We start from the raw sequence: 15,375 nt of genomic DNA on the forward strand, positions 1-15,375 counted from the left end.
ACATGTCTTTTGGAGGCCACTGAACCTCTTGCTGTGAGGCAACAACGCTACTGCTGTACCACTGCGGATAGTCATATTTTCCACGTTTTTAATAATAATGCAAAAATAGAGTGTCAAACTGAAAATGTATTTGCAAGCAGTGAGTGATAGTAAGAAAAAGACATAAAAACATGGTGACAATATGAACATTTTCTGAGATATAAATGTTTGATTTCTGACTCTGTTAAAAACAATGATTTAACTGTATGTATGTGGAGCTTTTCTCCCTAGGGCTCCACTGAAAATGGGTACTTTATGACCCAGTCAGACTTTCCAGGTAAACAAATGCCAAATAAATAAATAAAAACTGTCAAAAATATTAGTAATATTTCCTATCTGCATTAATATCATAAATGCTGTGCAACTTACAGGCAAACAAAAGGGTGCCACCTTATACATAACATTAAGACTTACAGTTTTGACACTCGTCTAGCCATCTAACATATTTAACTTTCTAGATTAATAACTTTGTTTTAAAAAAAACTGTGAAAATATTATTTGCATGGTTTTCATGCATTAAGCAAAATTACAAAGCAGTGTATTACCCATGCCACGTATCGCTGGAAACATCTACAACAGATTAATAATTCTGCTAATGATACATTGGGTCAATCATGTCTATTTACAGATACATAACCTATTGAATGACCATACCACCAGTAATTATTGGCAATTAAAATACATTTTTTTCTTTCATCGATCTGCAATACAAAACTATTATTACCAGACAGACATTTGATGCTAACACCAATGTGTAACCCATTGTTTAACAAAAATGTTTGCATTATATACTTCTTTGTAACTCACATTTATGAGATATTGGACATCATGTGTGGTGTATTTCAAAAGAGGATTTTGGAAAAAAAAGTTCTCAAAAAGCAAGTGACTTTCTGCTTTAGAAGACTAAAGAAAGCAAGAGGATTAATTAGTCTCCTGCTGGTCAGGGCTGAATGAGTTCATTGATGAGAATTTTACACATTGATTAGGCATCTGTTTATCATTTGAACATTTGGAGGTGTTTAGGAGAGATGCTAGTTGCATTGATTTGGAAATAAAAGTTACATATTGATTCATCTCAGCTCAAACCTGGAGGGTATATATGTTTATATTATAGGAACCACATGAAAGTGCAATTTGTTGCAAGAGGAGCCGAAGGCTGTTTAAAACTGCATATTACAGATAATGTATGCTGGCTTACCTTCTTCTCCACAGCCATTTTCCTACCCAAGTAAGTATGATCTACTATAAAATCCCAGTCATGTGGTATCCCTCTGAAGGCTTTGTTTATAAATACCTTGGTGTCTTGGTTTTCATCTCCTTCTAGCAGTATGCTTTCCTACACATTGTCTGTTGGTGAACAACTTTCAAGGTCATCTTGCTTATTTCTTAGATTATACAGATTTCACCATTTATGCAGCCTTGCTGAACATCTACATTATTTTAGCTGTCTCTTGGTGTTCTTTCAGAGTATGCAGTTGGCTTAGATGATTAAGAAGTTATTAACAAACTGTTTCTAGTAGGCCAGTGGTACAAGGTTTGAATCCTTTCCAATGACTAACTGTGTGACTTTGAAAAGTCATCTAAAGAGATACTACTCCCAGGCTGAGCCTTGAAAATGTCCATGGAGATCAGTGCTCTACCCCAGAAAACAAATATAAACAAATAAATAAAATATACATAAATGCACTTTGACTTTGAAATTGTCCATGGAGTCACTCAAACTAGTAACCTCCAAAGTTAATCCCTCAACTCCTTTCGGTGTAAGATCCTACTTTCTTGGAATTCTTCCATTTTTATACTAGTCTGCAGTGCCATATGCAAACAAAAATCCATAGAAAAAGTATATTTCAGTGGGAGAGCCAAGGTCAAGAAACGATTTATAGTCAGAAAAGTTATGGAGATGTAAGGAATAAGCTACCATCTTCTCAGGGCTCATCACACCTGCAGCCCTCCTCATTCTAAATTTAATTACTGCTAATCTGATGTAGTGATTACTTACTTCAGTGCAAGCCAAGTAGAAGTGCTATTTCTGTGTCTGAACAATTTTCTCTGCATGATTTGAAATCAGTCCCTCAACATTTCAAACTTTTTGAAACTGATTTTCTACTTATACGTCATCTCACATTGAAGACATGCTTTATTGCATTATTATGATTAGCAACAACTGAACAGGAAAGGGAAGTAATCCCCTTCCTGTGGAACAGGACCTCTAGCATTCTGTGTAGATGTCATTGCCTCTAAACCAACAAGGAGTTTCTTTACACGCAGCTACAGAGTTGTCTCCAAGACTAATTGTTTCTCCTATTCTCATCTAGAAAATCACCAGCATGCTATTTTTTATCTTTTTTCAAACAAATATCTCAATGCATTACAGACTGTTCAGAGAATTGTAGAAAATTCTATGCAACTGCGTCTTGTGACCATTCCTGCCTTGCCAGTACCCATCCTTTCTCAAGGAGGGTTAAGACAGTCAATCCCAGGGTGAACTTTTGAGCAACTATCCATTCATTCAGTTCCAATCTGAAGGAGGGTTGTGTATCACACTAGTTCATATGCAGGGGGAGTCTTTTCCAGAGTTGTGGAAGGTACTGTGTGAAGATCTTGTCCATCCATTATGAGTTATTTATTTCCCGGTGAAGAACTAAATCCCTTTTTTTTGGTATCAGTGAGACTATTTGATTTGTGGAGATACAAGAGATCCAGGACCACTGAGTGCCTAATATAACCCACTTCTGAATCTTTTCTGGTCTGGCTGTAGATGTAAGTGCAGGAATGACACCTAGAATTTCAAATGGCCACAAAGCAATTGAATATAATAGAGCACTGGTGCTCCTTTCCTTTCTACTGATAATGTCCAAGCCTGTGGCACCTATCCTCTTACTGTTCCTCACTTACTTGTACTGCTCCTTCATCTAGAAGCCATCACTCAAAGGATCTCTGAATGATTTCTGGTTGTGAGCATTTGTGAGTTCTATGTCCACTTCTCCATTTATAATACTGTACATAAATTGCCAAGGGCCACATGCCTATTTCTAGTTTCCCCAGGTCACTTTGCATGTTTCATCATCACTTAGCTATTGCACATAAAACACTTGCAACACTGAAAAACAGTAAATGCAAAAACACAAACACACACTGCACTTGTTGAAGATAATCATTTTAGATATGTACATACACATATACCTCACACTACAGTCCCTTCTAACTTGATGTGCTAATGAATACACTTAAGAAGATGTTATACATATACCTAACAAATTGTGTTTACTACGGTAAATTTCAAACATTTATACCTTGCAGAACAATGTCCTGAGATCTGATTATGTCATTAAGAGGTAAAACAGTAGGAAATGTGCAGCAGAAAGGTAAGACATGTATACTGAAAAGGTACAGATGAGCATTTCTGGAAGGTAGATCTTTGTATCAGTCATGTGCTCAACAAAACAGTAACACAATACTTTGTTATGTCTCATTGCTATTAGGATGTGTGTGTAGCAAAAATGAACTAATATTTTAATGTTAACTGTACTAATATTAAAAGTGGACTATATCTCCAACTGAATGTTCCAGTATTGTGTTAGCTTGTGGAGACCTATAGAGGTCCTGTTTAGTAGACAATGACATAACCTGATCATCAGAACAAAAAATAAAACAGCAAGGTCTAAATTTGTAAGTTAAGAATTTTGCTTGCTAAATTCTTTGATAAGCAAGTTCACGCTTCATAGAACTTAATTTTCTGGTTTACAGATAAAGTGAAATACAGCAATACTCCTGCTGACAGCACTATTGTTACATCCAGCAAAGTATCATCTAATTCTACAATCACTGCAAACACAGGGGCTGGTAAGTAATCCTCATTTGAGCACATGCTGTCATACATGCTGGATCATTCTCACTTAGTGCCAGTTAACTCACACAAAAATGTGTTTGTGTTTCTGAAGGCATGTCCAGATAACATGGATAATCTTCAAGCCTCTGATGTGAGAAGTTGGCATAATGGTTAAGGTGCCTACCTTGTAGGCACAAGGTGCAGGGTTTGTTTCTCACATGGGTAATTGCCTAAGCTTAAAATGGCCCACAGAGGCAGTTAGCCTAGTACTAATCTATGAACCTGTTGATCACAGCTCATTAGACTTAACTGTCCCTTACTCTATGTAGTAGAATTGCCTAGTACTGCATGTATGAACTTCATTCAGGCTTTACTGATTATCATATTGTACCTGAAATAAAATTTTCAAAGTATAGTGGAATTTTTCTTCACTGAGACTTTTCTGAAGGTTGCCACTGCCAAAACAGATGTCTTGGTCAATGTAATATAAATAAATACTGCTTTACTTTTCCACAATAATACTATGAATCATTAACATAAAAGTGGGAGGCATCAAGATGCAGTGTTTCGCAATGCTGCTTCACAATGGTTGTTTGCTTTGCTAGTCTGTTATGTGGACGGATGCCTTCTCTTCACAAGCTGCTTGCCCATCATGCCGCCCTGCAGATTTTTGTTGAGATTCCAGGCTTCCTGTCATATCCCACCAATATGGTGACAGGTAAATTGGAGATCCTAGAAATTGCTTGTGTGCACAGGCTTTGGTTAAGTGTGCATGTGTGCCTGTCTGTGTGTCTTTGAATGTGTGTGTGTGTGTGTGTGTGTGTGTGTGTGTGTGTGTGTGTGTGTGTGTGTGTGTGTGTGTGTGTGTGTCTGTTTGTATGAACATGCACTTCTTTGCCTGTGCTAACACACATATATATGTGAGTGCATGTTTCCTGAAATACAGTAGCATCCTGTACAGGACTGGCTTTGAGCCTTGAATCAGTTGCTTCCTGCAAAAAACTGTGCTTGTCTCTAGAAGTGAAAGAAGATAAGCAGATACTTCAGCAAAGACATGCATTTACTAGAACAGTACTAGAGGTAGTCAACAAAAAGTACAAAATTAAAATATTCTGCATCAAAAGCCAAAATGAAATGTCTAATCACAAAGTGTATCTATGTGGCTCACTAAATCAGTCTGTATATCTTTCCACTGACCAGAAAATACTGATATCTTTGCTTACCAGGAAAAGGGTTTTATTGTATTATTTCTCAAGCTGGACTCTGAATTAGTTATCATATCAGTACTTGTATATTACAATATCAGTATATCTGTTAATATGTTTGCAGTATATGGAGTGTAGTGATTATGCTGCAAATTCAGGGCAACTTTCTTAAGTGCCATTTTGATACAAGACAGATGTTAAAGAAAGGTATGTTAAGCTCCTTTTAGCAATGTTATGCTATAGTTTTGTATTAGAGTATAGCAGTATTTTTACAACTTTAAAAAATGTTTTATACTTTGCTGTCAAAAAAATAAAGAAGTGATAGTAAAATACCTTACATTTAAAACCATTGATTCACCAGAAAGGCACTTCTGCACTTGTCACTGTTCCTGTACTAAGTGTTATACAACTTTCTAAGCTGTGAAACACTTTGCGCATTTATACTCTTTTTATGTAACTGGCAGTAGATGGCACAGATAAAGTTTTCTGCACTGCAGAGTATTACATTTGGTTCTGTCTTGTCATAATTAGATATTATATGTGCTCAACAAGGATTGTGTCAACATTTGCCTAGTGAGTTTTACTTCACTCTAATATTGAGGTTAATTGCATGACATCCATGTCTGAATCTCATAACTAATTATGACCTCATAATAAGTTTATAGGTTTATAGGATGTTACTAGGCTGCTGACCTGAGGGTCTTTACAAGCCTAGCCATTAAATTCCAATATACTACTAAATGAGAGATATCGTCTATGCCCGAGATTTTTTTAGCAAGGACTACCCATGTCCAGTAGAGAAACAGGGGCAACCCCTGGCAGAAATTTCTGGTTTCTCATCCAGTCGGCCAGGTTCCGCTTAAACAATGTCATGGAGGCACTCTGATTGACATGGATTGGAAGCCTATTACAGATGCATGGCAGCCTCTGAGAGATGTATCTGTCTCTCTAGCAAATACCTACATTATTATTGGATTGCAAATTGGTTATCCAACAAATTGCAAATTGTGCTAACTCTGAATGTAAATTTGTACCTAATGGGGCACTACAGGGATTGGGTAGGGGCCCTTTTGTATTTGTTCTGTTTGGCATTTATATTGCAGTCATCATAGCCAGTATCCCACACATGTGTTTGACTCATTTCCTGATAACAACAAGCAAGGCACTATATCTGCTCATCCACTAATGTTAAACCACTCCAGCAGGCAAGGACACATGCACACACACACACACACACACACACGCACACATATATATATATATATATATATATATATATATATATATATATATATATAGATATATATATATATATCAGGCTCTAAATGACAGTAAATGCTCACATGAGAGAACATTGTCTTCAATGGACTTTTTGCTGCCAGCATTTTGTATGGGATCGTGTTGAGGTGAGATAAGGGAATTTGCCCTTACCCACTGTTGTGTGATCTCAGAGTTAGTATATAATAATTAGCAGGGAGTGTGAGGAGGTTCAGCCTCCTTTTTGTTGTTTTCAATCATTTTAGATTCAATCTAAAATGATGGTTTACTTTTGAGATTACTTTTTTGTGATAATTTTAATGATGATTAATGGCATTCACTGATGTGCTTGCACAATGTTTTGCATTCCAGTGAAACTTATAGGTGATTATTTATAATTTACATATATATATATATATATATATATATATATATATATATATATATAGTGTGTGTGTGTGTGTGTATGTATATATAGTTTCTCCTGATTTAATTTTCAGCCCATCTAGCTAGAATTTTGTAAATAATTCTATATCATTTATAAATATTAATATGATCCATAGGCTTGGCTTACAAATGTAAGAAAACTGTGTTATGTGCTGAGCTCCAAAAATGTAACCACAGTGCACCATGCTGGAGAAGAGCAGAAATGTATATGGAGTATATAACTATGCAAATGTATGTTTTCATGGTAGAAGCTAGAACATACAGAGTTAACTTGCAAACTATGAGAAAATAAGTAAAGAGTTTTACAATGTGCTATGAAGTTAGTTAATACAGCAAAGAGACAGAATGTCTGCAGCTAAAAATTCTTTCTATTGTCTGGTAACAGAAATAATTACAGGTTTTAAGGGTAAAAGTATTTAACTGGTTTTACAACTTCCAGTTCTAGGCAACTTCTGAGAGATAAATCTTTTGACTATTCTGAGATAGCCCAGCAGAAATGTGGTAGTAATTTAAGAACTATCTCAGAGAATGAGTCTGTGCATTTTGTATCTTGTCTTGGATCTGAACACATCCATCTTCAGCGCTTCTCATCTGTATTACCTGGCTCTGTAAGTAAGTTATTTAGAACATAGTTTCTCATAGAGATAGATAGGAATATAGTAAGATCAGTCTAGATATTTTCTGTATTTATGTGAGACTGTCCTGCAATGTTGTTTTAAAATATTTCCTGTGATTCTGAATTCTATTGTCACTGTGTTGAGATATTAGTATTGTCTTGTGTTTTATTATTTATTATTAAATATATTAAACCTTTTAATTGTGGCTGGTTTGTTTAGAGATATTTAAGCTCTTAAAGTACTTGCATATGTATCTGGTGACACTATACAGGCCACTCTTAAATAGACTTAAAAGTTTGGTCACGCTTACCATTTGCAAAATAGTAACATTAAACAGTAGAATTGGTCACTCTTTGGGAAGGGCCATATAGTAGCTGATAAATAGTCATTGGTGGCAGCTGGTTCTACCTTACCTTATAGTCTGGGCAAAAGGAGGCACAGCTAGTAAACTAGTAAGCTAGAATTATAGCTAAACTCAATAAACTAGGCATAAATCCCTACGTCACAAGATGGGTTGCCAACTGGCTCACTGACAGAACCCACACTGTAAAAGTTGCAGACTCCAAATCTGACCTCAAACCAGTGACAAGTGGAGTACCACAGGGTTCTGTCCTGGGACCGCTCCTGTTAGGTATCTACTTCTCTGAAGTACAGGCTAACACAGAAGGCCTCTGGCTAATGAAGTTTGCAGATGACTGCAAACTAGGAGCCATAGTCAAGTCCTCAAATGATGTGAACATCCTACAGAAGGGCCTCTCTGAGACAGATGTCTGGTGTCAGAGCCATAGCCTCAAGCTCAATGCCAAAAAGTGCAGTGTCATCCCCTTTGGTAAAAACTCTGTACCCATGAACTACCACATAGGCAGCAATCTACTTAACACCGAATGCGTGATAAGAGACCTTGGGACCCAGGTAGACAGTAGTCTCTCCTTTGATAGTCACATCGCCACAGTAGTCAGGAAGTCCTTCTATGTGGCACACCTCATCATAAAAGGGTTCTCATCCAGGAAAAAAGAGGTCATCGTTCCCCTCTACTCGACACTCATTAGACCCACTATAGAGTACAACACCCCTTTTGGAATGTACCTCACAAGACATCTGCAGCAGCTGGAAAGGCCACAGAAGTACCTCACAAAGAGGATTACTGGACTCAAACAAATGCCCTACACTGACCGCCTCAAAAAACTCCAGCTTTACTCCATAGCATATCGCCTACTCAGAGGTGATCTCTGCCTAACATATAAAGCTATGTCAAACCCAGAGCTGTTGGACATGTAACACCTAAAGAAATCCCAATCCCTCCAAGCTACACGCTCTGTGGACCTAAACCTTGTCACCACAATAAACAGGACATGCTGGAGGGATAGATTCCTATCCCAGAGACTTCCCATACTCTGGAACAGGCTACCCATCTATTTCAAGCAAAGTTCTTCATTAGCACTCTTCAGGAAAAATCTTGATGAGTGGATGGGAAATAGGAAATACACCCCAGGGATCACTTCTGTGTCTCTGCTCGACAGTGGTACAGGAAAATAACTTTCTTGGGTGGTGTAAGCCAGGGAACCTTGTTGGCTAGGCTTACATAGGCCCTTGGGCTGATAGCCTAGTACCTACCTATGAACCTATGAACCTGTGCCAGCCTTCCCCAGATGTGTCTGTGTATTTGTATATAAATCAAATCTCAAAGTGTGTGTGTCAGGGACATGAAGCACTGGTTGGACAGAGAGGGTGCTGAAAATTTTGGCTTGACCACTCATCTGAGATCTTAACCCTATAGCTGTGCCAGTGGGGAGACTTAGTGGGGATCTGGAAAGAGAGGGAGAAACCAGCCCCAGACTGACTGTGATCTCTGAGTGATCTTAATGGAAATTGTACTTTACTGTTTGTGTACTTGTCATCCTCCCAATATGCACATCCCTCACTGGTGTTAGTGGTGAGGACTGAGGCTCCTTGATTACTGGGCCAGTGCAGGAACATCACATTGGGTTTCAAATATCATGACTGGAATTGACCCCATTCTTCATTCAGGGTATGAAGGTATGATTAGATTTCATAAACTACCCCAAGCCACCAACATCCTTGGTGGCTTGTTGTGGTTTGCTGTGTGCCATAGCTGTTTGTTTTTATGATTAGAGTTCAAGAAATTAGTATTGTTTTAGTCTTTGATGTTAGCCAAAAGTGCTCTTCTCAGCACCCACAATGTGCCCAAAATCTTAGTTTAATTTCTCCAAGTGTTTTTAGTTTCTAACACCATGATGGGAATGGACCCCATTCCTAAGACAGAGTAGAATAAAAGTTAATGAAATTAACATTATTTTCTGTCTTTGATGTTACCCATGTGTGTGTGTGTGTGTGGGGGGGGGGGGTCACAAAGCAAGAAGTTGTTTTTTTTTTTTTCACTTTACGTAACCACAAATGAAACCTGTTGGCTTATATTTCCAATTACTTTTTGTAATGATTTTAGTTGCGATTAATGGTAATTACTGAAGAATTTGTTCAATGTTTTATGTTGTAATCAAACTTACAAATGATTATTTATTATAAGCTTGTATGAAATCTCTCTCTGTCTCTCTCTCTCTCTCTATCTGTTGCAACTGCAAAACTTGTATAACTTGTATAAAAGTGTTGAAAATGTCATGATTTTGTGTCATAGTGATTGAGAATGTGTGTTAATTATAAACATTCCATTAAATATACAATACAAAGTGTGGATGTGAAGTTAGACCTAGGAGAATGGCCTATAATCAGAGACTGAACTTCTGCTGTGCCTGACTTCAGAAACTGAGAACAAGTTATAAGAGAAAGGCCAAGAACCTGAATGCGAGTTGTTAATACCTGATTTTGGAATGGGGCCTTGCTAAGAGTACTATCTATATCCTGAATGGACTGTTTTAACTGCTGAATAATGTTAAATGTCCACGATTTTTAAAAAAGCCACATTCATGCCAACATATTGCTTCCTTAAAAGAGGATTTTATTCAGATTATAAGGACATAAGTAAGGTTAATAAAAAAACAATCTTTACTTGAATTGGCTTGGTCCCTTATACATCTCAGTCTTATTTTTGTATGCTACTTAAGCTTCCAGACTTTTGTTTGCAGTTAATATGCGGGATTTTTGTATATTCTTTAATATCTTCTACAGGGAGCTTTTCTCACTGGACCTTTATTGACAATGAGTAATGACAATCAGATCATCCCAGTTATCAAATGCAAACAAATAAACAAACTAATGAAAAAACTAACAAGTAATGGTTTATTTGCCAACACAACCTGCATTTTTAAATATAAAATATGCAATTATATATCCAGATATAATTTTCTTGTTGAAATAAAATTATTCAAATCCAACTCTCTTCCCAGACGAACACTTAGTAATAAGAGGAAAATATAAACTTTATGAAACTGTAAGAATTATTACTATGCTTCCATGCCAGCAGGAATATCATATTTACAAATGTAAAAATGTGAGTTCGAAAGGTAGATGTGTATACCTCAATTAAGTTATACAGGAAGAAAGAAATGATGATGATGCAACCACTGTCTCAGTTAAAATATTTTCAAGCAGTCAAGTGTAAAATGCGATGCATTACGGTGACCATCAGAGAAATCCTAGACAGTTTTGGAGATGCTCTGTGACTGCATGTAAGAAGTTGGGAAGTTACAAGACCCCTTTGCAAATGTAAGTTGATGAGATAATGATATAAGTAGAGAAAGTTAAAAAGTCACAGAGAAAAGATGTAAATGTGTTGGCCTGCAAGAAAATGACAGTAAGCAGAAATCTGATGGCTTAAAGTAAAAACTGAAGATTTAGAAAAATAAAAAATCAGCATCCCTGATCATAAGGTTTTCAGCCTATCAATATGAAGGACCAGGATTTTTTGGGATACTAAAAAGTGAGGCAATGCGAGTTTGGTTTGGTAAATCTAGTCTTTCCATTTTTTGTCATAGTACTGAAAGTACTATAAGTGGAATATTTTACAAGCAATCACATAAAACAACTAGATTCCCTCATTTCTAGCTAGAGTATTAGGGTTGGTGGGAAAACATTTGTGATATAAACAGTGTGTTGTAAAAGTTATATCACATATTTTGCAAGTCCTTTATGAGCAGCATAAGGCTATGTTAAGGACTACCCAAAATGTAAGGATACATTCTAGGGGTCAAAAGGAGAAATAGTTTAAAGAAAGTCAATGAAAGAGCAAACACTGTAGTTCTTGTGTTAACACCATCCCCAAATTGAGACTGGGATAGCAGGAAGGAGTGCATCCTATTGCCTGGGAAGCTTCAAGGGGTGGGTAATGCACATAATTATATGTATAGCTATGAACAGCCGAGGGTCAGCTCTCTGAGAGAAAGGTGTTAGGGATGACTTCAGGGTCCTGACCCTAGTTGTTCACTATCAGTTTAGTGGTGAACAGAGTTAGTGGCAGAGTTCAAGCAATGTTATGCATCATACAAGGGACTAAACATGACTGAGGAATGTAAGAAAGAACTGGCAAGTGTAAGGCTGAGGCAAACAAAATGATTAGCTCAATGCCTGAGAAGGAAAGCAAGATGAAGTGAAGAAGACAGTAGTCATGCAAGTGTAACAAATCTTAGCACAGAAGCTTAAGCCACATAGGGAGCAGATAAAGCCAGAAAAGTTCTATTAAGTGACTGTAAATTATATTGTGTGAGTAAATCCTGCAAAGAGACACTAGAGAAATCAAAAAGCATTAGATAAATTTGAGCTGAACATGATAGACTAACAGGATTCAGACAGGCACTTATCCCACCACCATCTAAAGAGTAAAATCTAGTTATAGTGAGTTACTCTTGAAGACATACCTCTCAACTGTCCCGATTTACACAAAATACCCAGATTTTTGCTTCTTATTTTTGGAGTTTCTTCATAAGATTTGTGGTTTTCTGGGAAATCATTAAGGATTGAATTCATATTATTCAGAAAATGCATGGTAACAAAAAGCCTTTTTTTTCTAGAAACTTTCTAAGTTTATAAGAGCAATATTTAAAATTGTCCCTGTTTTTTGGCTTTGTCATCCCCATTATTTTTTCTTTGACCAGATTTCTTGTGCTAAGATGTTGAAATGTATGCTTGAAAGATAAAAAGGCATGAGGTAGTGTGAAGCCAAAGCTTAAGAAAAAAATGAGGAGAAAAAGGTAACATCTCACTGGTTAGTGTAATTTGGTAAACGAGAAAGACTATGAAGCTAGAGCCAAACATCTGTCAAAGTTAAGATCTCTGCTTTTGCAATACAGTAAAGGTAGGAACATAGTAACTGGACTTTATGGGAAGCAATTTAATCAAAGTGAAAAGGTAAAACATTCATCCCATACCACTGCATTGTACTAGCTAGCACTTCAGAACATATGGGCAGTGTGATCAGGCTAAGAAAACAGCTGGAGATGTGCGGTGCTTTTTGCTATGCCATCATGAATGCTGTTGTTTCTATTGCATTTTTGTACAGAAGCCCAAGAAAACAAGCAAAGATATTCCCCATATAATGAGGAGTCTTTGTTATGAGTGCAGATACCCCTATAGAACCTGACCCTAAATTAATTTTGTATGCATAACATGTTGGGATGAAGATGCTGTACTTTATTTTCCACAAGAAATGCAATATTATTTTAAAAAATGTCCAGGTTATCATTGTGAAATTAAAATAAGCATACTAAGAAAAAAATAAAATGTAAAATTACATGTAAACAGTTGAGCATATTACATGGAATTTAAAAGCATGGACAAAAAAGCAGGCACGTTTGTGTAAGTCAGAATCTACATGAGCAATAGAAAAGCATCTGAAACAATAAAATGGGAAGACAGACTCAAAAATGTATTGCTCACCTCTATACATGAGATTTGTACATGTTATGCAGAGTACATAGAGATAATGGTAAGATGAGTCACAGGACAGACTTGTATTGTTTCACCTTCATTATAAATAAACACCATTTACAGGTACTGTGCATTGAGTGCCTAAACAGTGCTGCAGGTCCACTGTGCCAGCCACTTAACATTAAGCTACTGCAGGTCATCCCACAGCTGCTAGAAGTCAGGGCTCCCTATTGAAAGCTGAGTGCTGAAAAGCCAAAAAAGACTGAAAACCCAGAGAAGAGTACATTTCAAAAATCACTCTTCTTAAAACTTCTTGTTGCAGTTAGGGTTGCCACCTTTTCAAATGCCCAAAGTGGGACATTTTTGGTACAAACGTCAGATTTTGCACGACAAAACATACCCACGGCCAGTACAAAGGACAGAACTTCATTTTTTTACCTAAATAAAGGCCTATTCTTGTAGCATTTTAGTTGCTTATTCTGTTTCTTATAACATTTAGGTGCTTCAGATACAGAATAACTGTTTTATGCAACTATTACATAAAATATAGGAAATATTTTGGTCCTAAAATCTCAGGACATTTGCCATTTTTTAAATTTTTTTGCAGGACACAACTGCCCAAAAAGGGACTGTCCCTCGCAAAGTGGGACAGGTAGTAACCCTATTTGCAGTTGGGGGGGGCAAGCTCCAATAACAACCCCACACCCCTTAAGCTTATATATACCAGGACAGTATTCTTAGATATATTACTGGCAAAACCTCCCATAAAACAATTTTGGATTGAATTCCTATCCTTAAAAGCAATGGAGTATAACTATCTTCCATATTAATATATAAACATACATATTCCTTCTTTGCCTAAAGCCATTGAAACAATATTTGCTTGTTTCCAATATCTTTTGTATTCATTAGTCTGAAAATATTAAATTTATTATAACTTGGTCAGAACATTCAGTAAAAGTAATAATTTTACTTTTATTGTAAAATAATTGCTCTGCAAATGCTTCTGCTAGCTATTTTCATTTGGTGATTTGTACATGACTTTGACCATATGAGTTAATCCAAATATGTTTGTATTACTTCAGTATATTATAACATTTTTGAAATAAGACAGGTGGATACTTAGCTTTACATAATACATTGTATGACAGAACAGCACTAAAGGCAAGGAGACAATAATATAAATGTGTGGGTGTCTGTCTGCAGGTTTCTGAAATGTTTAGTGATATAAAATTCAAATGGCAAAAATATCAGCTTTCCATCTAAAAGTATATGGACTTATGGCTTCATAAGAACATACCCAGAACACACTAATGACATGAGTCACATATGCACTGAGTTGCTAATCTGAAACAAAATGATAACTATATGTTTGTTTTTAAGAGAATAACAAAACTAGGCCATCCAACAGGCTATGTAAGCATGCTGATATTACTAAGAATACCTTCTAGTAATACTCACAAAACGCATACAATGATAATCCTTGCCTACAGCATACACTTAGCTAATGATTTCAGATATAAAGACATACACAAAACTTTATCTTCATGTAACACAATCACCTGCACACACAACACTGCTCTTGATAAGCCAAATTAATGTCTCTAACTATGATCAAACAGCATACCCACCTGATTACCTGTACATAATGATATCTGACTGTGATAAAAAAACATCTTATGGCCAAAGTAAAGTATTTCTGCTGACTTCACTCAAGCATACACTTGGTCTGCCAGGCCAGATCAGTAGCTTCTTAACTGTGATCAAATGACAGTAGAGACCATAGGTCCATAGGTGAGTCCTAGGCTAATGGCCCTAGAGCCAACACAAGCCTAGCCCAAGAATATTCCCAGTCGTCCTGTTGCCAGACGTTTGTTTCCTGTGGCCCTATCAAGCAAGGCTGTTGAAGTGATCCTTAGAGTGAATTTCCTGTTACCCATCCACTTGTCAAGGTTTTTCTTGAAGAGGGCTAGTGAAGTGCTCTGCTTGACATTAATGGGGAGTCTATTCCAGAGTATGGGAAGTGTCTGGGTTAGGAACCTGTCCCTCCAGCAGGTTCTGTTTATTGTGATGATGAGGTTGAGGTCTTTGGAGTGTGTGGTGCAGAGGGATTGAGACTTTTTCAGATGAAGCATGCCTAGCA

At 36.8% G+C, this 15,375-nt stretch overlaps 1 protein-coding gene across 7 annotated transcripts in view; it reads left to right on the forward strand.

Moving 5' to 3' along the window:
- LOC122793286 (A-agglutinin anchorage subunit-like) overlaps positions 1-15,375 on the forward strand; it is a 1,003,124-nt gene that overhangs the window by 523,919 nt on the left and 463,830 nt on the right. For 6 of the 7 annotated variants that reach the window (XM_044061150.1, XM_044061151.1, XM_044061155.1 and 3 more), the window contains one exon: positions 3,787-3,882. The exons of the other annotated variant lie outside the window; for it this stretch is intronic. In XM_044061150.1, the coding sequence (XP_043917085.1) occupies positions 3,787-3,882 (96 nt within the window). The remainder of the gene's footprint in view (positions 1-3,786; positions 3,883-15,375) is intronic. 7 annotated transcript variants of the gene reach the window in all.

The sequence above is a fragment of the Protopterus annectens genome, chromosome 2.part0, assembly GCF_019279795.1.
Source record: "Protopterus annectens isolate FY-2018-M chromosome 2.part0, PAN1.0, whole genome shotgun sequence".
NCBI lineage: Eukaryota > Metazoa > Chordata > Ceratodontiformes > Protopteridae > Protopterus > Protopterus annectens.